At 50.9% G+C, this 25,565-nt stretch overlaps 4 protein-coding genes across 11 annotated transcripts in view; 2 read left to right on the top strand and 2 right to left on the bottom strand.

The window, feature by feature from the left end:
* Positions 1-19,074, top strand: part of LOC120948425 (protein winged eye) — a 277,477-nt gene extending 258,403 nt beyond the window's left edge. For 4 of the 8 annotated variants that reach the window (XM_040364716.2, XM_040364724.2, XM_040364723.2 and 1 more), the window contains 8 exons: positions 8,000-8,116; positions 8,716-8,936; positions 9,069-12,653; positions 12,728-12,950; positions 14,660-15,456; positions 15,549-15,737; positions 15,807-15,968; positions 16,063-19,074. In XM_040364716.2, the coding sequence (XP_040220650.2) occupies positions 8,000-8,116; positions 8,716-8,936; positions 9,069-12,653; positions 12,728-12,950; positions 14,660-15,456; positions 15,549-15,737; positions 15,807-15,968; positions 16,063-16,476 (5,708 nt within the window). In that variant the 3' untranslated portion in view covers positions 16,477-19,074. The other 4 variants (XM_040364718.2, XM_040364719.2, XM_040364721.2 and 1 more) reach the window with 4 other exon arrangements.
* On the bottom strand, positions 17,163-20,190 carry LOC120948428 (proteasome assembly chaperone 2). The gene has a single exon (XM_040364727.2). It carries the CDS (start codon positions 20,025-20,027, stop codon positions 19,296-19,298), a length of 732 nt encoding a protein of 243 aa, XP_040220661.1. The 5' UTR covers positions 20,028-20,190; the 3' UTR covers positions 17,163-19,295.
* Positions 20,191-20,359: 169 nt separating this feature from the next.
* On the top strand, positions 20,360-21,526 carry LOC120948427 (dnaJ homolog subfamily C member 17). The gene is made up of 2 exons (XM_040364726.2): positions 20,360-20,578; positions 20,662-21,526. The coding sequence occupies exons 1-2, from the start codon at positions 20,501-20,503 to the stop codon at positions 21,508-21,510; spliced, it is 927 nt and encodes a 308-aa protein (XP_040220660.2). The 5' UTR covers positions 20,360-20,500; the 3' UTR covers positions 21,511-21,526.
* Positions 21,515-24,150, bottom strand: LOC120948426 (conserved oligomeric Golgi complex subunit 2). Its single transcript, XM_040364725.2, has 3 exons — positions 23,880-24,150; positions 22,063-23,801; positions 21,515-21,980 (listed from the first exon to the last, which is right to left on the bottom strand). Exons 1-3 carry the CDS (start codon positions 23,979-23,981, stop codon positions 21,662-21,664), a joined length of 2,160 nt encoding a protein of 719 aa, XP_040220659.2. The 5' UTR covers positions 23,982-24,150; the 3' UTR covers positions 21,515-21,661.
* Positions 24,151-25,565: the final 1,415 nt, after the last annotated feature.

Below are 25,565 nucleotides of genomic sequence, written 5' to 3'. Positions count from 1 at the left end.
CTTTCACCAATTCAAATACAGTTCGTCCAATGTATCACCATTAAAAAAAAAATACACACACACACACACGCAATCATATCCATCCAGTTAACGTCCTGCAAATGGCCCATCCGCCAGGCAATAAAAAGGTACTTCCCAAGTGAACACCGGAGCTCTTTCTCACGTGCACAGGTGCACACTTTTACAGCGGGCGCGTGAGGTAAATTGACGCGTGTTAAGCAGCAATGCGAACGGGCGGCTTGTGCAATAAAGTGGGCTCCCCGCACTGCACAACACACCTATCAGTGCACGTGCCCCCGTGGTGTACCGGTGAGATCCGGCCGGCGATAACCAATCCGTCGGTGAAAAGCAGGAAGCTGTGCCTGGTTGCCTGCCTGCCTGCCATCGGAAAGAACATCAAACAATCGTCCGCCGCCGTCTTTAATCGGGGCGCGGATTTCTGATGCTGCCGGTGTGGCCGTGATGCAGATTCTGTACGGCACACGCAACGGCACGCGTGTGGGTGCGGGAGCAGGAGGCAGGCTGGCTGGCTGGCTCGGCGTAGAATAACCAATTAAGTGTAATTGGAGGCAGTTACACACTGGCCAAGCGTATACAGGGCTGGCGCTTACGAACGCCTTCCAGCCAGCCTAGCGCGGTTTAATTGCAATCCCTCGTATGGGCCGAGAGTACATGTGCTTTTTGATTATGCTCTCTCTCTCTCTTTCTCTCTCTCTTTCTCCATTTGGTGGATCAGCACAAGGATTGCAAACCCTGCTTGGATGTACACGCGTATGCTTTCACGCGGTTCAATGCTGAACGCCGAGGTGTTTGTGTGCGTGCATCTGTGTTTTTTTATCCAGCATGCAAATTATTTGCCAGCGCCGTTTGCTCGAAAGCAAAGTGCGCTTCTTTGGGAAATTAAAACCCGTTCCTCTGCAGCTTGACGATGCAATTTTACACATCGCCAAAAGTGGGCACTCAGCTCGCGACTCCTTTTTTTTTGCTGGCATATGAACATCAACCCACACACACACTCGCGAGCGCGATGCATCAATGCCTGACTTTCCCTTCGACGGAACGGCTTCATAAAATGGATGATGGACCGTTGCGTGATTAAAAGATAAAACAGAATTGTCTTGGTACAAAAAAAAAGTGCTGGATGAGGGTGTAAGTGAATGCCGAAAATAGTTACATCATCGGCTGGTGCCGAACAAAGAAAAGCGCCCGGATGACATTTATTGGGATTGTAGTACACCACGCGATAAAGGAAAAGCATCGAGCCTGCAACGGACAGAGAGCAATGGTGCCAGAGCCTGCCCGTGTGCCTGCCCGCGCAGCAAATGGCTTGAAGCCTATTTCCGTGAAGTGTGACGCTTCTGCCGGCGCATCAGGGCGGCCCGTCTCCTACCCGGGGTCCTAGCAGTTTTGCTAATGCTCTATCTCTCTCTGCCTGCCTGTTCCCTTTTCGTTACTGCGCGCTGTGGGTCGAAAAAATTGGAACCATTCCAAGTGCACCCCGATCATAAATGTCGATCGATTCTCGCCCCACAGTAGGGCGGGAGGTTCGTTCGAATGGCTAATGATTGTCGTAGCAGAGCGAAAGGACAAGCCCATCAGGGCGAGCGCGCCCAACTGTGTACCGGCGACCGACCGAGCCTCTTCGCTTGGCTCTTCTTTTCCAATTTTCTCCTCCTTCCTTCCGAGCAGCACTAACTTTATCTGATTCGGGTGCACAATTGTCTGGAAAAGTTATAGCTCCTCTCCACCACCGTTTCCTCCCCTTGAAGCCGTTCTAAAATCATCGCGTCCTCATTCTATTTGTATGCCCGCGCGTTCGGCCGTTAAACGATAGTTTTGAACGAGAGCGCATAAAAGCGCACTTTGCCCAGGCCGCACCACCACCACCAGCACCGTGTACTTCGCAGGCCTCTTTTGAAGACGAGTGCTGCCACTAATTTTTATGATGCTATCTCGTCCGTTTCGATTTCGTTCGAAACCGGCAAAGGCCACTCTCTGACCGCGACCGTGTGAGTGTGCGGGCATTTTTTTTCGTTTCTGAAGTCGTTGGCTTTTGAAAGTGGATGGTTGGAAGCGCTTTTTTTCCTTCAGATTTTTACGACGCGATTGCATTATACCTTTTCATACATCGCCGCTTTTTGGAAGCATTTTGTCACGATGCCAGAAAGCAATTATTTTCCCCTTGACCACATTAGGATTTATAGTAATTAAAGTTTTCCAGTTTTAAAGCGGCACTTGGTCCGTGGTACTGATTGAGCGATACCAGCCGGCTCTCTTGGGGCTCTCGTTGGGACGCTCTCGGTACACTCTGTTGCATTCGGTGTCCACCACCTCCTCCGGCTGGCTCTGGTGTATGTGTGCTTAATCCATATGGCTATAAATACGGAGGCGATATCAACTGCAATCCGGCAGTAATGGGTTCCCATTTCATTACTCTCGATGTGTGTGACTAGTTTACAGCTCTAATGTGCAACCTTCAGTTACACGCTGGAAGAAGTGGATCCTGTACTAGATACCACATACAGCCAGACAGTCAGTCACAGCAGTCAGCATAAATTAGTGATTTATCCAATGAAATATTCATATTATACTTTGTTGGAAAAATCTCCGACTCCCTCCCCGGGCACGTGGTGCTAAATGCAAAACTTTGTCCTAAGCGGCAACGTTGAGTGTGTGGCTCTGGATGCTGATTCCTCTAGCTTGAGCGCTCCCCCATGTTCCGCGTGTGTGCTATGCTATTTCGGTAAGGTAATTTGCTCCTCACACACAACACACTCCTTGTGGTGAGATGGGTTTTTATACATTGCGGTACTTTAGAGGTTAATTTTTTGTCCTGCCTCGGTTTTTGGGCTCTGTTCACCGTGTGCAGTGTGGAGTGAAGCGAGCCCAACCCCAACTTGCAAAGCGTGTGCGTTCTAAGCTCCGATTAAAAATCCCATTAGATTCGGTTTCCTTGCCTTTTTCCGCGCGCGGCTAGACCGACACATGCACACACCGCGAAACGGAAGGCAACTGACTGGCGTCTCTGCATCGGTTAAGAAGGGACCTCCGTGCCGGGGCAAGCCAGTGAAGGACATTTGCTACTGCAAAGATAAAGCGACCGGCTTTCGGTGCCGGGATCAACCGTCCGACTTAACGTCGGGTCGTGTGCGTGACACCCGTCGTCGTCGTGAAAGGGCCACCAGCGCCGCGATAAGGTTTTAAATTTATGAATTGAATTCTAATGAATCCACAAGCCGTTCATTTGTGCCGTACTGTACAGAATAGGCAAACGAACCGAACGAACGAACGAACGAACGAACGAACAGTAGGAAGAAAAAAAACCCATCAGCCTCTCATTCGCACGCTCACAGGTGTTTTATGGTAGGGAACCTTTGATATTGTCATAAATTGGCACGCCATCGTGTGTGTGTGTGTGTGTTTTTTTTTTTATTTCTTGCATCGTGCTAAAGATAAGAGGCAAAAAACGTAGCAAAAGACAAGAGCAAAAATCGTAAAATTCCACGCATACTAATTTTATTGCACGGTATAACGCAACAAACAAAACAAAAACGCAACGCACGCCGCCCCCACTATACATGCACTTTAGCTGAATAGCTTCTTATTAGCCATGGAATCGGGCGCTGCTTTGGTGCGAGATGTGCGCGTGTTGGGAAAAAAAGCTCAATAGCCCAACCGTGCAAGCGATTGCAGTGTCGAACCCAAAAAAAAAAACCACCACTATCGACACTAGTCGTGCGTTGAAAATGATGCAACTGATAAAAAAAACAACATACGATAAAAAAGCATAGTTCATTCATCCGTCGCACGGTCGGGGAGGTACAGAAATTGGTCATTTTTGTATAGCCTATTGCAATCGAAAGGCCCGTGAAACGTGAATGTGAATCAATCAAATGCATTCAACAGACAGATTCAATTATCCATGCATCATGCATGGAGTGCACTATCATGTTCGTGGCGATTTGCCTTTTTTGTTTTGTATTTTGCCTCTTTTTTGTAGGAATTTGTGGAAGCGTATTACTTATTTTAAAATTCAATCGACTATGAATATTCCGTGATGTTTTTTTTTTGGCACAAACGCTGCTTGCTTGTTTTGCAGTTAAATGTACAGTTATGAAAAAACGGTATTTTTGGTACATAAACTCAAATTAAATTTAATTGAAATGTTTAATTTTAATGATTACTGTTCTATGTACGTTATAGCAAAAATTTCAACCCTACATAGACGAGTCATTCGTCAGAACGGGCCAAGAGAGCACATTCAAATTGTATACATATACGTGTAGATAATATATTTGGCAGGGCACACGCAACATTATGGAACATTGTTATGGCATTTGAGGCATATTTGCCCAAAAACTATACAAGCGACGTCTGTACAATGCGTTGTATCAGGATAAACATGAACTGCCTTTTTTGCTTTTATCACTCTGTAAATAATTTATTCCAAAGCGTCCCGTGCGCCCTCCCCACCCGTCCCAATCGCTCCTCTGGTTGTGCAACAAGCGCTATACAACAGCGCAGGGCCTTAAAATGCATTCACAAATTGAATGAAAAAAAACGAAACCAAATTTTAAAAGAAAAGCAAGAAACGAGAAACCTTTTCCTCCAGCACAAACAATCATGTGTGGATGTGTGTGAATGGTTTTTTTCATATGTTTCCGAGATCGGGTTTATTTTATTTTGTTTGGTTTTTTTTTTGCAACATACGTATTGCCTCAGTTTTTTTTTTCAGGGTTTTACCTATAGACTGTAGATTTATGACCTAATTGTAGGTGCGTGTGTGTGTTTTTTTGCGTTAAAAAAACGTACAAAGCCGTCATCTAGCCTCTATTATTGCACCGCCTTCTTCTTGTCAGGCCTGTAACTCGCTAAGTATAGTACACATGAATAGGCTCGGCTTTTTTTTCTTTTTCTCACATAAAAAAGAAGATCACATTTACTGATTATGATTGAAGCAGAATTGAAACATCGCTAGAAAGCATCTACAGATACACCATCCCGTCTTATTAAGGTTGAAATTATGGCCGTTTAAAGTGACGTTTATTGTGACGATGCACCTGAAACAGCTTGTTTTGCTTCACCGGAGAAGTGCATTTCGTGCATAGAGCAAAAAAAAGACAACTTTGTGTAGCAAAGCAACCTGTAATAGACTTAGTTTTGCAAAGCAGCTTAAAAGATCGCCCAGCACAAGGCTCGGAGGAAGCGATACAATCGAAAGAGGCACAAAAACATGGCATAAAAGCGAACAAGGACGAGATAGTGGTGGGTTGTTGTCATTTTTTCTCTCTTTATTTTATCCGCTACTACAAGCGAACATTATTATGCACGCACACCTATATACTGGAATGCATCATCATCACCATCACCATCATCATCATCTGCAACAGAAGCAGAAACAACACAAACACCGGTCAGTTGACGATCGAACTGGCCGGGGCGGCGCGTGGAGTGGCCCCGTATAGGCGGCTAGTTTTTCTTCATCTCACCAAACCGGGACCGGTGGACCGACCGGCCCCGGAGAAGGGTGCTGCCTTCGCGATAGCTAATGAATATGCTAATTTTCGCGGCAGAAAAGTAGTACCTTCAGTGGCGGGATCGAATTTGCACAGCCTTTCCCTTTTTTTTCGTTGTGTCCCACTCTCGGTTCCACTGCGAACGCTGAACGCTGTGGCCAGGGTTGATAGGCGGTGTAGCAACACACACAAACATGCACGTGCATCTCGCACGATAGCCACCCGATTACTGGGTGTGTGTGTGGATATGGGGAACCACTTGCTGCTGCTGCTGCTGCTGCTGCTGCTACTGCATCGCCCAAGGGGGAGTGGACGGTGTTGCATAGTACATTGCACGAGAGCGCGTACACAGAGAACACACGATGCCCCACACACTCCGATGCCACTCTACACACATAAAGACAGACGACTCATTAACACGTCCAAGTCGCCCGTTCTCCGGATACTGAAACGACTGCAGGAAAAAGGGGAGCAAATCAGCAACAGCAAAAAAAGCACGCACACACACACACGTAGGGCTTAACTAGGGGGTGGTGATGTGGTGGGCCCCCTATTAGAGCCGGCGGTCGGTGGCGGGCACTGGTCGAACGACGGGCGCGCTAATTAAAAATCGGTTGCTGCGGTTAGTAGCTCGCACTTCTTCTCCAGAGTCCGATTTGCTGCTGCCCCACGGGCTCGAGAGCGATTGGGACGGTGGCCCCAAAACGCCCCGCAATGAATACGCGAGCGTGAAAGTGCATAGCGTACGCCACACCGCGGAGTGCATATGTGCGCGCGCGGTCTGCGTGTGTGTGTGATTGAGTATGTAATTATGGAGGCACTCCTCCCTAATCATGTTTCGTTTCGGCAAAACATATTCAGAAGCCGTGGTGTGTGGTGTCCGTGGTAGAAGCTAATTTTGCATAAAACGCCAATATTCACGCAAACCACGCAAACGGCAAGGAAGGAACGGAGAGAGAGAGAAGTGGGGAAGAGTTAGTTTCTATTCCGGGGTTTTTTTACTGCATTTGCATTAGCTGTTCGCATCAGTAGATATTGAGGGGGGTTCGTTTCATAATAATGAGGCAAGCATTTTTTTAACTCTTTCTTCCTGTGTGTGTTTTGGGGCTAGCTGTTCCGGCAGTGCGTGCCTTCATTCTATTTTTCGCCTCAAAACAGCTCCTAATCAAACAACGGCAGCGCATACACGCACACTTTCCGCATAAAATCATTCGCTAGTTAAAAGGGTTTTTTGTTTGCAGAAAGACTCTGCACTCGGCTTAGAAAGTGCAACACGCGACCAACACTGCACTTCGCCAAAAACCCCGGTGTGTGCAACGAAAATCTTGTAATACACGAAAACCAATAATTTTCCCTACTCACAAGCGTGTGCAGTGTGCGCATCTCGCCGTGCTGCTGCTGCTGCTGCTGCTGCTGCAGGTGTCGTTTGTGTTCGCCAGGCCGAGCAGGCGCGTTTTAGCTCCGCCCCTAGATGCGCCGTCGACCAATCGGAGAGCGTGCGTGCACTGCCGAAGCTCGGTTCGTCCAATCCGGTCGGCCGGCTTTCGGTTCGGTTTCGGCCACTTGTAATCCAAGCGCCATGCAACACTTCTGTCCACGTTTGTAGCAGCCGACTGCGGCTTGACTCTCGCTTTTGGATGGTGTTGTTGTTTATTTATTTTTATAGATGTTGGTTAGGTTCACTTGACTGCACTGTTTTAAATTATTTTTAAGCCTTAATGCCCTAATATCTGAAACATTCTTACTGACAACGTATTCATTTTTAACGATAGCTTGTCTCGTGCATTCTCGATTAAATTACCGATAGTCCAATATTTTGATCGATTTTGTTTATTTCTATTGCACAAAAATCTGTGCATAGAGTCGATTTAAAGCGATCTATTCCGTTGAAGTGTGTGTGTGTGTGTGTTTTAGTTTGCTTTTTAAAACGCGCATAATATAAAATATTTAAACTAGCTCTAAATTATGCCAGCAAACGATTGTACAGCACAAAGAAACCAACCAAATAAAGCTGTAAACGCTTCGAATGCTTTCGACTTTGAAATTCCTTTCTTGTTAGCGGGCCATGAAATGTTCAGACAAGTGCCATCATCCATCTCGTACAATAAACCTTCCAATGTGTCCTCGAGCGATTGTCCAGCGAGACGGAGCACCAAAAATTATATTACACCAGCAACTCGGAACACCCGCTGGTGCGGTGCAGAATTTATGGCACTCATTTTTATTACAACTTACACCAGGGGGGGAGGAAGAGGGTGGACCTTGTCTCCTGCCTCCCTCTCCCCCGGTTCGTGCCCTACCCTTCGGTGCTTTCCGAAGATGAGGATTATGAGGAAATATTTTAAAATTCAACCGATGGGACGCGAACGCCCCGCGCATCACACGCCTTGTGCATGCATCGCCGCTTGTGATATGATGATGGTGGAGGAATATTTATGACATTATTGGTCAATAATTTCGACCCGTTTTCTCAATCTTTTCAGCTCCCGTCCCCATGGAATCGATGCTGCCCTTGCCGCCGATACCGCCCGTCGGCTTGCAGCTGGTGCGGGATCCAAGCACCGGTCAGATTCTGTTCCTTCCCGCTGCAGCGACAATCGGTAAGCTTGTCTTTGTTCAATAGTATATAGCCTAACCATTTTTTTTATCGGGATATATTAAAGTGACAGCGTTAGTTGGGTGTAGAAATAAGGCCGAGTATAGCTAGAAAACGTTATAATTTGAGTTATTTGTTGCTAGAACTATTTCAACATATTTTAAAGCAAAACATGCAATAAGTAAAGTACATTATTTTTCTACGTGAGCTTTTTGGGTCTTGGAATAGCAGGCAGCACTCTAAACGCCATAGTATCTGTGGGGTAGCACACTAGAGTTACACATGTTTGGTTACAGTCACATTAATCTAGTTGGTGTAGTACGGTTGAGCAGCTCAACACAGAATTGGTTTTATGTGTTTTTTTTTAATTATTCATACTTTATCATTTAATTCTCTCTGCTTAGTATCGCTTCTACTTACCAGTATTGTATTTTTTCTCTCTTTTTTCTTTCTTTATTTCTTTTCTACCTTCATTTCGACGAAATTTACGTTCGTTCGCTGACCCGAATAACCAATTGAAACGCACACAAACACACACACATACACACAAAACGTCGATCGATTTCCAATGCCAAACATAATACGAAAATGCCATCTTCACAGCCAATCCGTCAAACTTTCTAGATAAAATCTATATTTCTTGTATAGAACCATTCCAACAAGCGGTCGTGTGGCCCTCGTACCCGCAATCGACCGCCTCGCAGCATCTGCTCCTGCCGCAGCTTCCGCCGCCGCCGCAGCCGCAGCTCCAGCCACCACCGTTGGCTCCGCTGCAGATGCTGAGCTCGGACTACATGAGCACGGCCAGCACAACGCTCCATCAGGTATGTCACGTGCCCACGTCCTCCGGCTTTGACGTCTTTATCGATTTCCCTCGATTTGGGTTTAGCAGCAGCAGCAGCAGCACTCTAATGTCCCTTTTACCCGTTTGTTTCTTCCTTCCCCCACCACTGCAGCAGCACACACAATCGCACCACAGCACCCGGTACCTTGCGCTGACGTCCGCTGAATCGAGTGGCAAGCGAACGTCCTCCAGTGCCGGCGGCAAGCAATCGCAAACGACGGGCAGCGCGGCCGGATCGAGTGCCGGATCGGGCAGCACCTGCGGCCAGCCCACGATTCCCCTGCCCATACCGGCACCGCACGCATTTATCAAGCTCGAAGACTGCTCCACCAGTGCCGGTATCGCGGGTACGATCAGTGGCGCTACGACTGCTGCGTCCACGTCCCATCTGGCCACCTCCCTTTTCGGCACGCTGAGCGAGCTGGACAAATCGAGCACGTCGGCCGGTTCGACGGCAGCGAGTGCGCTCACGAACGGGGCAGCCTCCCATTCGCACCTTGCCCTGACGGCGACCAGCGATCTGACGTCGCAGCTGCTCTTTCAACCGGGCAGCTTAATACACATCGCGCCGCACCATCCCTCCAAGCCGCCCGCACTGCTGGAAGCAGCGCCGGCGGCCGGCGGGACGCTCAGTGCGGGCATCACCAACCACACGCCGCCGCCTTCCGCTCTGTCCACGACGCTGCTGGCCGGCTTTAGCCACTCGGCGCACCATATTGCCACTAGCAGCCATCCTCCGCCGTTGGTGCTGTCCGAGGTGCCGGCTACCACCACCTGTCTGACGCCTCCGCCCGACACCACCACCACGACCAATGCCACCAATACCACCGGCACGCTGCACGCGCAAACCAACGCGACGGACGGTGGAGCGGCGGAGATAACGGAAGCGCCCGAAGTGCAGGACGCCAACATACAGACGGACACGCCGATCATGAGCGAGGACGAGACGACGCAACCGCCAACCGGTGGTGCTGGTGCTGGTGGTGCCGAGTCGGAAACGACGGGCGGCCCCGAGCCGGCCACCAACATGTCGACGGATGCGACCCTGGCGGCCGCTTACCACGCGCTTGCAAGCGAACAATCCCTGTGCCATAGCACGCTCATCAACAGCAGTGGCGATTCGGCGATCGAGCCGGACCTGTCCACGTCGGGCCTGTTGAACGCCACGTGCACCTCCAACTGTGATCAGGTCGAGATGGAGCTGGAGCCGGTTGGTCGGACGGGTGTAGCAGCACCGCCGGCGACGCCCCTTCCCCAGCCGCTGGCACCCATCCAGCACGAGCCGGAAAACCTTTCCGTCGCTCCAGCGGCCAGCGTCGCCGGCGGCCCGCAGCGAAGACTGACGAAGCTGGAGCTCCACTCGCCGACCGGGCCCGCGCCAGCGAGAAGTGAAAAGGAGCTGGCAGGCCGGTCGAGTGGAGGAGGAGGTGCGCCCATCACGCAGCAGGACCATCCAGTGGATCTGAGCGGGCTGGAGCTTCTGTCCCACAGTATCGAGGTGTTCCAGAAGAAGTCTTCACTGATCAAGAAGGAACCGATCTCACCGCAGCTGCCACCAGAGCCGGCTTCATCCCACCCAGTGCCATCGTTACCCGCCGCCGCCCCAGCCCCGCCGGAACTAGGGCAAGCGGCAGCAGCCTCCTGCCAGCTCACGACGCCACCGGTCGCTGCGGCGCCACCAGCCGTGCCGGAAGCGTTCCTGCGCACGGACGAGCCCATGGGAGGGCTGAACCTGCTCTGTGCCCTCGCCGAGCAGCGCTTCCAGGAGGAGGGAATGTTCAAGAAAGACTCACCCGCCACATCCAGCAGCTCGGGCAGCAGCAGCAGCAGCAGCGGCAGCAGCTACAGCAGCAACATATCGCCAAGCAGCTCCAGCAGCAGCACAGCGTCCCCGCCAGCATCTCCACCGAATGCTGCGGGCGGTGCTAAACAAGCAGTGGGAAGCCAGCAGCAGCACCAGCAGCAGGAGTACCCGGGCATCGGAGCCGCACCGACGCACCACGCCCTGGCCCTGCTGGCCGCGTCGGCCGGCGGCGTCGAGCATGGCTCACGCAAGCGCAAACACCACAAACATTCCAAGGATGGCAGTGGGAAGAAATCGAGCAAAAAATCGAAACACGAGAAGGAGCTGCGGCGGGCGGAGAAGCGCCGCAAGCACAGCTCGGACGGCACGTCGCCCGACGCCGACGGTGCTGACCTGGACGCGGAGCTGAAGGAAAGCCTCACGCGCATCAAGGCGAAGATGAACCGGTGCAGCTGCAAGGACGCGGACGAGAAGGACCATCGCTGCTGCCGGTCCCAGTGGCCGACCGCGAACGAGCTGTTCAGCGTGATCGAGTCGGACATGAAGGAGCGGCTGGAGCGGATCACGCGCCAGTGCGAGGAGAAGAAGCGCGAGCTCGAGCAGATGAGCACGGCGGCGGTGGCGAAGGTGAAGCCGCTGGCCAACAGCGGCATGGTGCGCATCCCCGACATGGGCAAGGCGTACTTTGGCGGGTTCGGCGCAATGGCGGCGGCCGGCGGCGCCATGCTGAATACGTTCGGGTCGGGCAGCACGTCGTCGGGTGCGGGAGGCGTCGTGCCCGGGTCCGTGCTCGGTCACGGGCTAGGCGGGCCCAAGTTCAGCACCATCCCAGCACTATCGCCCAACTTTTCCTCCTCGTCCAACTCGACCACGTTCGTGGAGCTGCCGAAGCTCAGCTCGGACACGGACTCGAGCGGCAAGCGGGAGGACGACGACGCCTGCTCGATGGAGCGGCTGTCCTACTCGAAGCGCAAGGGCGGCATCCCGAAGAAGCACGACGAGCTGACGCTGACCGAGACGATCGTGGCGAAGAAACCGAAGAGCCTGGTGGGCTACATCCTCGCGTCGAAGAACACGCGCGATAGTGGCGTGAAGGATGCGGCGGCGACACATCAAAAGCCGGAGAAGCAGCATCACAACCACTGGAGCCACGTGTTGCATCACAGTGGCCCGAACGGGGGAACCATTGGGCTGGGACACGCGAAACAGCAGCAGCAGCAGCCCAACCCCCCTCACCACCATCACATCAGCGAGTCCAAGTTCAAAAAGTCGCCCATCCATTCGTCCAAGTTCGAGAGCGCCACGACGAGCGACGACACCAGCAACCTGTCGGACAGCTCGCTGAAGCCGCAGGTGAAGATCCGATCGCCCGCCGGCGGTGTGTTTGCGTTCGAGGACGAAAACAGCAAACCGTCCGATGCGGCGTTCTCCATCTTCGGCGGCAAGCCGTCCATCTTCGACAAGGTGAAGACGGGTGCGGCCGGCGGCACCGTCAGTGCGCAGGTGAACCCGCTCGTCGGCCTGAAGGTGTCCCCGGTGAAGGCGGCCGTCGTGACGCCGCTAATGAAACCGCAGCCGCATCTGATTGCTGCCAACGGCGCCACCAACGGCACGCTGGTCGGTGGGCCACCACCGATCGTGAAGCGCAAAAAGTCGCGCAGCAAGGACCGCAAACGGCGCAGCTCGGAGAAGAAGCGCATCGATCAGCGCTGCCTGCTGACGAGCGAGCACCTGGGCAAGGACAAAACGCGCGTGCTGACCGCGATGGGCGGGCTATTCTATGCCGGGTGTTTGAGTGCGGTGCAGCCGCCCGACATTTACGCAGTGACGCTGGACGGCGAGCGTGGCAATCGGCCGCACATCATGTCCCGGGAGGAGGTGCTGCGTGATGCGGTAAGTACAGGAATGGTGACAACGCTTCTGGACGGCGGAAGCTCTGCAGCAGCTAATCCGGCCTTTCCTTGCAGATCCTGGAAGTAGCGCCCAAGTCGGTGGACGACATCATTCCCGGAACGCGGCTCTGCGCCTACTGGAGCCAGCAGTATCGCTGCCTGTACCCGGGCGTGGCAGCCGAACCGGCCTCGCCCGATCCGGAGAAACGCTTCGTGAACGTCGAGTTCGACGACGGGGACAATGGCAAGATCGCCCTCGAGGACATTCGCTTCCTGATGAGCGACTACCCGATAGTCGGTAAGTGTTGATAGCTCTTTGCGTTGTCGTGTTGCTGCCCCCGTGTTCCTCCACGTCCTACGAGAGATGGTCCTCCTCCCAGTAGCATGATCCGCTTGATCCTCCTACCCCCCTGTACGGTAGAGCTTTCCTTTCCCTGTGAGTGATAGTGCGACTCCCTGTAACAACCTTAATCTGTTTTCATCTGTATGAGTGTACGCGTGCGTGAGTGTGAGTGTGTGACAAGTTAGCCCTAAGTTTGTGCCGATTCTTACCGCCGCTCTACGGTCTTATGGAGACTGTACTTCTGTAGTTGCCAAAGGGAAGGTTCTAGTGGTGGGAGCTCGGAATCGGACTTACCCGATTCCGATTCCGTGTTCGGAATCAACTCCGGATTCGATTCCGATGCTGGAATCGATTCCGATATCGGAGCCGATTCCAAAGTTGACTCCGGAACTTATTCCAAAGTCAACTTTGGAGCTGATTCCGGAGTCGACTCCGGAGCTAATTCTGGAGTTGGCTGTGGAAGCGGCTCCGAAATCGCAATCGACCTGAGAATCGTAATTTGCTCCGGAAACGGAATCAGAATTGACTCCAGAATTGGATTTAGCTCCGGAATGAGATTCAGTTCTTGAATTGAAATAATAAGTTTCAGATGCGAAATTAGCCCGGGAATCTCCATGAGAATGGATCGTTTACAAGTAAGCTTGGATTCTTTGCAACAACCAATACGTTGTATCATTGGACCAAAACGCCTATTCTAATGGAGATACCGAAACCGACTCCGATCTCGAAGCCGATTTTGATTTCCGATTCCGGTTCCGATTACGAAACCGATTCTGGTTCCGATTTCGGAGCCGATTCCAGAGCCGATTCCGGTTTCGATTCCGTAATCGATTTCGGAAACTGATCCGGACCTACCGATCCGGAATCGATTCCAAAAAACTTCGGAGCTAGCTGGAATCGATTCTGACGAAAACTTGATTTTTTCCCATCACTAGAAGCTTCTGCCGCCCGGACTACCACTACTACTACTTCTCCTCTGAGACACGTGGTGTGTGATGTGAGATCGGACGTTGTATTTCTTTCCTTAAAAAAAAGAGAACATTCTTCAGTTTGAAGCTGCACAACCCCTGCAGTCCTCTCCATCACTCTCTTTTGTCATCTCACCGTGTCTCTCTATTTCTCTCTCTCTCTATTTCTTTCTCTTCCTGCATCCCGTACTCACATTCCCAATTTCCCCCTTGCGCGCCCTCCCCCCGTTTAAAGACCGTTTCTATGTTGCGGAGTGTTGAGCGGAGAAATATGCGTTTGGTTATGTTTTTAAGTTTTATGTTTTACATTGTTTCCTTTTTTCTTTTTCTCGGGTTTTTTGCGTTTTCAACCAACCAACCAACCAACCAAACAACCTGCAACCACCTCTGCGTGCCATACCACAACCACCACCACCACCACCTCCTCGACAACTACTACCACCACCGCCATGACAAATCGTGTTTGTGTGTGCGTGTGTCCCCGTTGTGCTCGTTTGTTGCGTGCGTGTGTGTTTGTGTATGTGTGAACCAACAACCCAACAATAACGCGACAACATCGACGCCCACAACAACAACAACAACGTATTTTCCCCACCTTCGTTTTTTTGTTGCATAAAAATCGCCAACACACACACAACAAAAAATCATAAACCAAAAACCAAAAAAACGAACCGATCAATACGAACAACACTCCAGAATACGATCCCAATCCTCTTTTATCGCTAGGCAAGCGTAAGCGCCAACCGAGCCATTCCGAACCGTGCCCCCAGCTCGGAACGCTCGGGCCAGTCTCGATGGTGCCGCAACAGCAACAGCAACAACAGCAACAACAGCAGCAACAGCAGCACCAGCCACAGCAACAGACCATCGTCGGTCATCCACCAGTGCCACATATCCAGCCGTCGTCCGGCACGCCGCTGACGGCCACCGTTACGCCGATGATCTCCTCGCCGCTCGGTACCGGCGGCTCGTCCATCAACAGCTTCGCGCTGACGACAGAGCGGGCCGAAAAGCGGCTGCACGGCGAGGCGTACCGGGAAGAGCGCCGCCGGCTGAAGAAGATACGCAAAGACAAGCTGCGCCGTCTGGCGGCGAACAATGCGGAACTGGCGGCGGCCGGTGGAACCACCACCACCACCACCACCACCGTGCACAAGCACAAAAAGTCCAAATCGAAGTGCTACGACGAGTTCTGCAAGCATCGGAAGCACAAAAAGCGACGAAAGCACAAGAAGCACCACCGGGACGCGGTGCTGGTGGCGCCGTCCTCGCCCGAGGAGGGTGCCACCGTCGAGGCCGGTTCCGGCTCGATGGACGACGACATCTCGCAGGGCGACAGTGCGTCCCAGACGGCCGGTCAGTTTAGCCCGCGGCCGGCAGTGCAGCGGGCCGAGGGCGGTGTCGTCGCCCGCACGCCGACGGTGGAGAAGGACGGCACGCTGACGGAGGAGGAGGTCAGCTCGTCCGTCACCGAAAGCTCCGGATCGTATTATGTAAGTTTGGGGATTCAGATTCGTTTGTGCCGTCACCTGCAACTCATCCGTTCCTTTTTGTGTGTCCTGTCCTTCCTCTCCACCCCCCACAGCAACCGCAGCAGAAGAAAGGCTCGGCGACGGAGCGGAAACCGTGCACCGAACAAAATGGCAGCAAAATCGCGGCCTTCCTGCCCGCCCGCCAGCTGTGGGCCTGGTGCGGCAAGGGCTACCGGCGGTCGACCGGGCGCGTCAAGAAGCAGTTCTACAAATCCATCCAGCGGGGCAAGGAAACGATTTCGGTAAGCCGTCCCCCATGCTTCTGACTTGCGGATTTGTCCACTGACCGCCTTTTCGCCGTTCTCTTCCAGGTGGGCGACTCGGCCGTATTCCTCTCGACGGGGCGGCCCGACCGGCCCTACATCGGGCACATCGAATCGATGTGGGAAACGTCCACCAACAACATGGTGGTGCGCGTCAAGTGGTTCTACCATCCCGAGGAGACGCAGGACTGCCCCAACCTGAAGTACCCGGTAAGTCCCCGCATTGCCGCAGCAAAACTGTTCCGCAGCGTCTCTAACCTTTGATGTTCGTTCCCCCTTTTTTTTCGCGGCCGCTCTGCGACAGGGCGCTCTGTTTCAGTCGCCACACGAGGACGAAAACGACGTGCAGACGATCTCGCACAAGTGTGAGGTGCTGGGCCTGCGGGAGTACACCGCCAAGTTCGGGGCCGATCCGAAGCAGTACACCGCGATCTACGACAACAACGACACGTACTATCTGGCCGGCTATTACGATCCGACGGTGAGGACGATCAAAATGCAGTCCGAAATCGAAGTGTTGCCGCCAAACGAAAGGTGGGTAACGATGGCGACGGCGACGGCGGCGACTGCTTCCATGACGCCGGCCGCATCAACTGCAGGGCTAGCAACATCCAAGTCACCGCCTAACAACAACGGCAGCAGCAGCAGCAGCAGCAGCAGCAACGGCAACAACACCAAAGCAAGCAATCACGTTGGCCACAGTGTTGTTTCTGCTTGAACAGAGCTCATCCCCGCGCACATCCGGCGGTGTGTAAATCAGTGCAAACACACTGAGAGAGAGTGAGAGGGAGTGAAAGAGAGTAAAAGAAAGAGTGAAAACATGTACATTAATGCTCTACAAGAGCAGGCAGCAACAGAGAAAATGCAAAACTGTTACGGAAATGCAACAAACGCTAAACCATACAAATCAATCCTAGAGCCAGTCACTTTACAAAAGTGTCCATAAGTCCGCGTGTAGCTTAAGAGGTGTTAGAGGTTAGAGTTAGATCATCGCACCAACTCGTGGCATATCGCTCCGGGAACCGTGCACCCTGTATATCGATGTATGTACAATATTTCGCGTAGTTTTAAGCCGTATATGCTAAGTAAGTCTAGGCCATAGGGCATTAGGTTGGGCCGCGGGATGCGATGACGGACTGGGGAGGAGGACTCGGTCGTCGTCGTCGTCGTTGGCCGCGTATTTTTGTGGCAATTATTTATTCATTAACAAAACTTCCTGTCCGGCGTGCCACGTCCGGTGTGCTTGTGTTGTGATCGTTAGAAGGATGTAAATAGAGTTAACACGGAGAGAGAGCCAGCATACATCCCACTCTGGGAGATCTTCTTTACAGCATACACACACACATATATATATCAATGAAGGTAGCGTTTGAGTGTCTATTTAGTAATCGTCCCCAAGAAACGGGTTAACCGGTGCAGAAGCGATACGATGGCAACGACTGAATCACATGACGCAGTAACCGTTGGAAATAGAAATTAAAAAAAAAACTAAAACCCACACACCCAAACAACACACATATGCATACACAATCGGGGCGCATTAGGTCGCGATTGAAGGTGGACTACAGTGAAGAAGAGATAGAGAGAGAGACAGTGTGTGTGTCCAGCAAAGATGGGTATATTTTTCTACACATTGCAAGCAGCATATTTATACACAGCTTAACATTTTACGGTGACACGGCGCCTCTCTCGTGATGGGAGATTTATCGGGTGATATGTACGTTTTGTGTTTTGTGTGATACGGCGAAAGAAGGGCGGAAGAATGGAGAAGCAATGGATGTGATTTTGTGTTCTTCGTGTCCGGACATACCACACACCCCACACACAGACACACCTTTTCGGCTTCGACGTATTTTTGGATGAAAGACAAATAAAGGAAAAAGATAAAACTATCATGAAATTAAAAAAAAAGTAACACAAGATTTCGGAAGAGCTTTTTTGGAGAAATTGACAATTACCTCTGCTATACAAGTTTATACCAAAAAAAAAAGAAACAAAAAGTTAAGAAAAAAGACATGACAAACTTTTAGAAGAGAAACAAAAACTACAACAACAAAAAAGAACAAACAATAACCTTAAAGAATGTTTAAAACTCGTTGAACAGATTAATATAAACGACAAGGAAAAAAGAAAGTAACAAGCAAAATTGATACCACCAAAAACCAGTTCGGAAGCAGCAGTATAGAGTGAAGAGATGAAATAAATTTGTTTGCCGCACCATGGCTGTTGTTTGCTGCAAATGCAAAGTGCAATAAAAGTAAGGAGAGGCCCATGTGTAGCAATGGAATCGAGATGAAGAAGTATACCAATCAGTCAAAAAATGACATCGTTAACAAGCCCAATAGAGATGAGAAATCGTCAACCGTTACAAATTGGACAAGAAAAAAAAACAAAAAAGGGAAACCACAGTACGAACCACCATTTTCATTTTCCCTCCCGAGAGATCACGCGTGTGACGCCCCATAGCATAAAATAGACACAGCAAATAATTCCACCATTCTCTACAATAGTTTAGCGACGCTCTATCATTAATCACAACTATAGATAACAAGCAAGCAAACAGAATAAGAAGAAGAAGAAGAAAACACTCAAGCAAATCCTTATTCGTAACAAATCGGTTCCTAAAAAGGCAGACACTGTCTCTGTAAGGAGTTTCCGCAGGAGATGTACGTAAGCATTGTTCAACGGCACGAGCCAAGAAGCGCGGCCCTGTTGAATATGTTGAATTTGTATATAAGTTTCTGTACATTAGCCACTGTTTTTTTTTTTCTAAACCTTTCTTACCTTTCGCTACTCTGTGCATTATCTAGTAAGTGTAAATATTTCACCAACCCGAACGTCAAGCCCACAAGGGAGGGCATCGGGACTAATTCCCTACGAAGATGCACAGTTGCAGCCATCTGTGTCATGTGTAAACACCCCCACTGATGCCCAAACAGGTGCACAGTGCATATCGTTTAAAACACCGATCACGAGCTTTCCTTTCGAGTATAAGAAGTTGATTCAAAATGCGGCTCTATTCAGTATGCGCCAAACCGGCAGCAGCTCCCTGTTTAGTGCAACCACCACCACCACCACCACTGGGGTGTAGGGTGATAGGGGTGGTCTTCTGTTTTCTGTAACATATTCGTTGTGAAGAACAAGCAAGCAAACAAACAAACAAACGAGCAAAAGTAACAGTTAGTTGGGAAGCTAGCTACCGTGAGAGGAAAAGCAACAAAGCGACCACGTGTCGTGTCGTGTCTGATCAACGATCGATTAGATGTAACGTCTTTCGCGAAACATGCAATAAGATTTTTTATTCTACAAAAATGAATTGAATGGCTGTGTGTGTGTGTGACTTCTTTTGGCTTGAGTATCCGAAAACGAACGATTTTGAGTTCAATTACTCTCTTTTAGAGATATACATACATCGATGCTTCTTTATTTGTTCACCACAGTGTTGTATTCCCGCCCCAGTACGCCACACCCATATTGTACAGTAATTTTAAAAAGTATGCTTCAGCTACATCGTGAACTGATCGGGCCACCGCCACCTCAATACAACGTTCTCGGATGGGCTGTACCGAACAGATGCTTCCACGAGCTGGGCCATCGGAAGTCGGTCCGCTCGGACGCCAGCAAACGCTCGCCGCTGATCGCATTCAACATGCGGGCCAGCATCAATCCTTCCGCCGTGTTGTCACCCTCGGAAACGTACATGAAGAAAACGACTGCCGGCACTTGGCGCGCGGTAAGCCCGTCCAGCAGCTTCGAGGCGAAGCCTCCCCCGTGGATGACGCCGCCGCTATGCTTTGTCCAGCGGTCGTCCTTCAGGTGGGCCGCATCCGGCGACTGCGCTTCGTACTGCTCGTTCGCAACGTACCGGAACGGTCCGGTGCGGATGTCGAACTTTTCGTGCGAGAAGCAGCTGGACAGCAGGATGGCGTGCGAGAATTTCCGATCGCGCACGAAATCGCCCAGCTCATCCAGGAAGGTTTGTCGGAGCGGGCCGACCAGCGGCGCCCGGAGCTGCAGCACCAGCAGTTTCTTCTCCTGCGAAACGTACAGCTCGGCCGTGGTGGTTATCGCATCGCTACCCCCCGTGTGCTCAAACGCTGGCGCACCGACGATCGGGACCAGGGCCGGGGACCAAAGCAGACCGATCGGTTCTAGCTGGAGCGTCTCGATCACGGCATCGGCTGCGAGCTGCGGCACGTTGCCCACGCTGACCGAGGGCACAATAAAGCTGTAGCCGGTGAAGTCGATCTCTCGCTTGAAGGAAAACATGACGCTGGTTTGGTTGTGGAAAACGGGGGAAAAAACGGCACACTAACTTCACTTTCGGCCCGGGACAATTTGAATAAGACAAGGCAATGAGTCGACTGTTTTGTTTTGCTATTGCTTTCTGCACCGGCTGGGGAACACACAAACTGACAGCTAAACGCTTCACAGTGGAAAACAGAAAAACGAAGCGCTTTTTCGAATCAAACATCAAGTGAAGCTGGCTTGAGTTTTGTACTTGCCATAAACTGTCCATACATTTGTTTGGATTCAGTTCAACGACAACGTGAAATGAATTAAAGTTGAAACCTTGAACTAGAGTCTATACACATTTTTATGGCACAAAGCATATTTATTTACATTTTTGTTTTTCGTCGGACGGCTTGGGAGTTTTCTATTTGCAGACGAAAACGTTGCTCGTATTCCGTGTAATAAAACACGATATAGTCCTGCAAAGAGCGTATTTCTAATCACTAACCATGGTGGACGTGAAAAAGTTCAGCGATATCGACATCTATGGCCTGCTGGAGGTGGACATCGCGGCAACAGAGCAAGAGGTACCGAAAGCGCGCAAACCGCCGTGATGCCGGCATCACTCCATTCTACTAATCGCACCATTATCGTTCTTTTTCGCAAACAGATCCGCAAAGCGTACCGCAAAAAAGCCCTACAATGCCATCCGGACAAAAATCCCGACAACCCGAAGGCGGCCCAGCTCTTCCAGGAGCTTTCGAAGGCGCTGGAAATACTGATGGACGTTTCGGCCCGTGCGGCGTACGATCGGTTGCTAAACGCAAAGAAGGCCGCACAGCTGCGGACAAAGCAGCTGGACAGCAAGCGACAGAAGCTGAAAGCGGATCTCGAAGAGCGCGAAAGGCAAGCAAAGGAAGCGGCCTCCGGGGGCTACAAGACGGCCAGCAACAAAACCCCCGAGGAGCTGTTCCAGGAGGAATTCGAGCGGCTGCGCAAGGAGGGCTCCAAGCTGATCCAGGAAGAGCAGGAGCTAATGCGCCGCCAGCTGCAGGAGGAGCTGCGCATGATGCAAACGGCGACCGCACCGAGCTGGGACCCAGCGCAGCATAGGATAAAAATACGCTGGAAGGCGGACCGGGGCGATGCAGCGAATGGAGGCTACACGGAGGACGTTCTGCGCAAGTTTCTTAGCAAATATGGCGATTTGAATGCGCTCGTTATGAGCCCGCGCAAGAACGGCAGCGCGCTGGTAGAGTTCCGAACGAAAGATGCCGCCGAAATGGCGGTAACGTTCGAGAAGGGCCGGCTGGACAATCCGTGCACGCTCGAATGGGTTGGAGAGGCGCCGACGAAGGGAAAAGCTAAAGCGACGGCATCCGGTGGCAGTACCATCACGGAGCGGGATTACGAAAGTCTGGTGCTAAGGCAGCTGCGGCAAGCCGAAGAACGGAAGCGACTGATCGAACAGATGATGAAGGAAGAGGCCGAAGCGGAAGGCGAAACAACGGCACACTAGCGGATTTTGTTGTTTACATTGCGTGGTGGTTGTTTTATTCATTTGACTATGAGCCGAAACATTTTTGACGACCCAACGATGCACTCTCTTTGGGTTAACGGGTGGATAGGAAAGGAGTGTGTCGATATAGCGAAAGGACGTAACAAGGCAACTACGGCTGCGTCTGCTCGATGGCAAATGGCCGTCCCTTAATGGCGTCCTCCACCAGCTGAACCAGTTGGGGCAGTTTGTCCACGTTCTGGCGGCCGATCTGTGCCTTGTCTTCCACATACCGAGCAAAGTGCATCACGTCTGCCTGCAGTTGCAGACGAATTTTGTCATCATCCGAAGGTGCCGTGCGATCCGTGCTGGGCGCAACCGCTGCCGACGATGCGCTCGTTCCCGAACGGTCGCGAAGATTTTTCAACCGTCGCAACGATTCCTCCGTCTTTTGGACGGATGTTAACACTTCGTCGATTACTTGGTAGAATCTTTGGGGAAGAAAATAAAAAAAAAAAACATGTTCATAAATAGTCCCGCCTAATGCGTTTCCGCCGTCCCATCGGCACTTACTGCACTGTCACGTGGTTGAAGACGCCGATTTGAAAATCACGCATCGCTTCGACCCCTATCATCGAGATGTAGCCCTTGCGAAACGAATCCACCGGTGCAAGCAGCTGCTCCACGTACGCACAGCAACGGCTCGGCACGTCACGATTCGTCTTCCGGTACAGGCGCGGTATATCGCTTACCTGCCGCAGCTGCGGTATGCTGGCGCCGATCAATTCTCGCACAATCAGCTGCTGCAACTGTGAGCGCCTCTCGCCGAATGCAGTCCCGCTCTCGCCCACTATCGCTTCCAGCTCGCCGCGAGCCACCCCAGACGGTGGGCTTTTCTCCACGATCAGGTTCACTATTGACGGAATTTTCAGCTCGATATTTCGCAGATCAGAGTACAGCGCCACCAGAAAGCGGATGCGCTCCGTCTGCCCCTCCGGAGCGCCGTTCGCCGCCTCTTGACTTGCCCCGTCCGGTCGGAAGGCTTCTCCACACCACACGCTTAGCCGCGCGAGAATCTGCAGCGTGAGCTTAAGGAACCGATGGAACAGCTGCGGCAGAAACACACCATCCTGCCAGCAGCGGGAAATGGCCGTCAGGGCGGCGGAAAATTGCGCTACATTAAACTGGGATGCGGATATGCTGGTGGCCAACTGGCGTGAAGCGGATTCGCTGCAGCACGCCTCCAGCTCGGCACCGATCTCCTGGAATCGGATCTGGAAGTACACCGGCAGGTTCCAGCGCAGCTGAAAGCTGCGGTACTGCGCGTGCGCCTTGAACTGCGCCACGTCGTCCGCATCGTCGATGATCAGCTCGATGCGCTCCAGGAACTCGAGCGTACACTTGTACTTCTGATAGAAGGCATCCGGATTGCCGGGCGCAAAGATCGACGACATGTTCGTCTCCATGCGTCGCTCGACCTCGGCCCAGAAGCTGTTCACGATAAAGTTGTAGCCCTTCACTTTGCCGTTGCGCTTCGTCAGCTGGCACAGCTGCTTCATGCGCATCGAGACAAAGTCCAGTATCTGATTGTAGATCCCGGTCAGCCCCTGGGGCGAGTTTTGCAGGCTGCTTTCCGAGATGGCGCGGTTCATGAACGGGGCGACAATTTCGCCCCGAAACACTTCCTCCGCCGTGCGGCACTCGTCCAGCGTGCAGTAGATGCGCAGACACCGTTCCAGCTCCTTCGGTTCCGGCTCGCCCAGCGCACGCAGAAAGTAACCCTTCAGCCGGGCCAGCAGCTCGCTCCAGAGGTCCTGCGCGAGACGCTGCTTGCCGTCGTCCAGGAAGTCGCGACAGAACTTGATGTTAAACTGTAGCTGAATCGATTCCAGTGCCGCTCGCTCCAGCAGGGTGGCATCGATCTGGTCCTTCCTGTCGCCGAGCAGCATGTCCTCGAGCTTGTGCAGCGAAGCTTGCGCTCTGGCCAAGCTCTGGAGCGATTTTTTGTACGAACGCAGCAGCTTCTTCTGCTCGAGACAGCTGGCAATTTCGCTCATGCTCGCCTCGAGGGCACCTTTCACCTGGTCGACTTCGGTGCGCAGCTTCTGCAGCGGCCCCTCGATGGCCTCGATCTGCTGGTCCAGCCCGATAAGATTCGCGGACAGGTCTACGAAATCGGCGTAATCCTGATTGATCAGCTCAATCATCGCCGACCGTAGTACCTTCAGGTAGAGGCCCAGGTCATCGCGAATGATCTCCAGACTGCCGGCATTTCGGTTCTCGTGCAGGAACTCATCGACGGAGAATGTTTTCTAGGGAAGGTATCAAACGTAGTTGAGCTACGGTCAGGAACACAGACTGGGGGAAACCTTGGCAGGCGCAGCAGATACCTTCATGAATTCGTTCTTGTCGAAACACAAAGATGCCGGACCAGCCGGCAAGCTGAACAGCTCGCCACCACTGCCGGCCGGTGGAGCTGGCTTTCCATCCATCGCTAGCAACAGCTTTCAGCCCAGGATGGAAAGGTGTGAAACATCTAGGACGAAACAACGACCGAAGGACACAGAAAGCCCAACACAAAACAGAACAATAACACTCGCCAATTTATGCCATAATTTTGTTAATTTCTTCCCTGCCTTTGACACATCATCAACAAGAACCACACACCGGGAGAGCGCTATCGCAGTTCAAGCCGAATTTTTAATGTTTTTGTGTCATATTATTATCACAAATTTATGTTCCATGTTTTTATCACGATTGTTAACAACAACAAAAATAGAGAACAGCAACGCAAAGGTTTAGAAAATGGTTTGATTTTTTTTTATACGAACATCATAAAATGTCGGTTTGATCTGTATGAGCCTTTCCCACTGTGCGTATTTTCCAGTTCGATTTCGCAGCCCAGCTGACATTTTATCTTCGGGCCGCGCTCTGGCAGTCATATGACTGATATCGTCGTCGTCGTCAATATCAAAATTAATAAGGTACTTAAATTGATCTCAATGAACCGTTGTCTCAATGATCAAATTTACACCCTCATCACTACGACCGTTATACCCCGTTATCCCATTCATTGGGAACTTATACTTTTTAAGTTTAAAACTTCAAAAACTTTTGTTGCATTGAAAATTAAAATTTCAAATTTAGTACAAAAGTACGGACAAGACTTTTATTTACTTTAGTAAATAATATTATTGTAAAGTCTAGCTTACTTTTTTTTAATTCAAATACTCGCTTTTTCGATAAAAGTCTTTATTGCTGTTTTATGTAAAATACATTGATAGTACTTTTTATATTCCACTTTGATGTTTTTAATTTTCTTATTGTTTCATCAAAATCAAAATCATCGAAAATGTATTTTTGGTACATGCAATATCATTGTTATGGAATTTCTTGAAAAAAATACAGCTAGTTATACCATACTTTTCTCTGTTCGTAATAATTCTTATATTTTAAATATGATTATAGCGCTGGATAAGTAAGTAAGTAATAATCTACCCAAGCGCCACAGATTAAGCTTAAACGACTGGAAAATTGAATATCCATAGAAAAAAAAAAATGAAAGCTCCACAGCTTCATTGGTTTGATCAATAGATGGCGTATTAAAACTGATTATTATATTGCTATCCTTTTCTTGCAATGTGTTTCGGCAAGTTACCTATATAGCCTTCTAACTTTCCGAGCAAAAATCTATATGAATGGTCGTGTGGTCAGATACGTGGGTATCAACACCAACGACCATTACTCAAATCTCACTTGCTTCAGTGCTGGTGGTTTCCATTGGAGTTTAGTATTTAAACAATTGTATCGCCGTTCTAGTTCTAGCGATGCATAACTTCAATGCGAAACCATACAACAGTATAGAGGAAATGAGAAAGCTCTCCTCCAAGCGATGAAGCTCAACTGGTTGAGGTATCCCACCAACAGAGAGCGCCACCAGCTTTTTCGCTATTTTTAGAATGCATGAGTCGTTTGCCGTCTGCTAAACGAAGTCTTTCTATATTCCGTTTAGGTAGAGAACTTGAGTCGTTTAGAAGCCGTTTAGTGGTCGTTTAGTGCAGGTATGTCAAACTGGC

The sequence above is a fragment of the Anopheles coluzzii genome, chromosome 2 (genome assembly GCF_943734685.1).
Source record: "Anopheles coluzzii chromosome 2, AcolN3, whole genome shotgun sequence".
In the NCBI taxonomy this organism is placed as follows: Eukaryota; Metazoa; Arthropoda; class Insecta; order Diptera; family Culicidae; genus Anopheles; species Anopheles coluzzii.
Note: the sequence above shows the minus strand (reverse complement) of the source record. Positions and strands in the feature narration are given on the sequence as shown.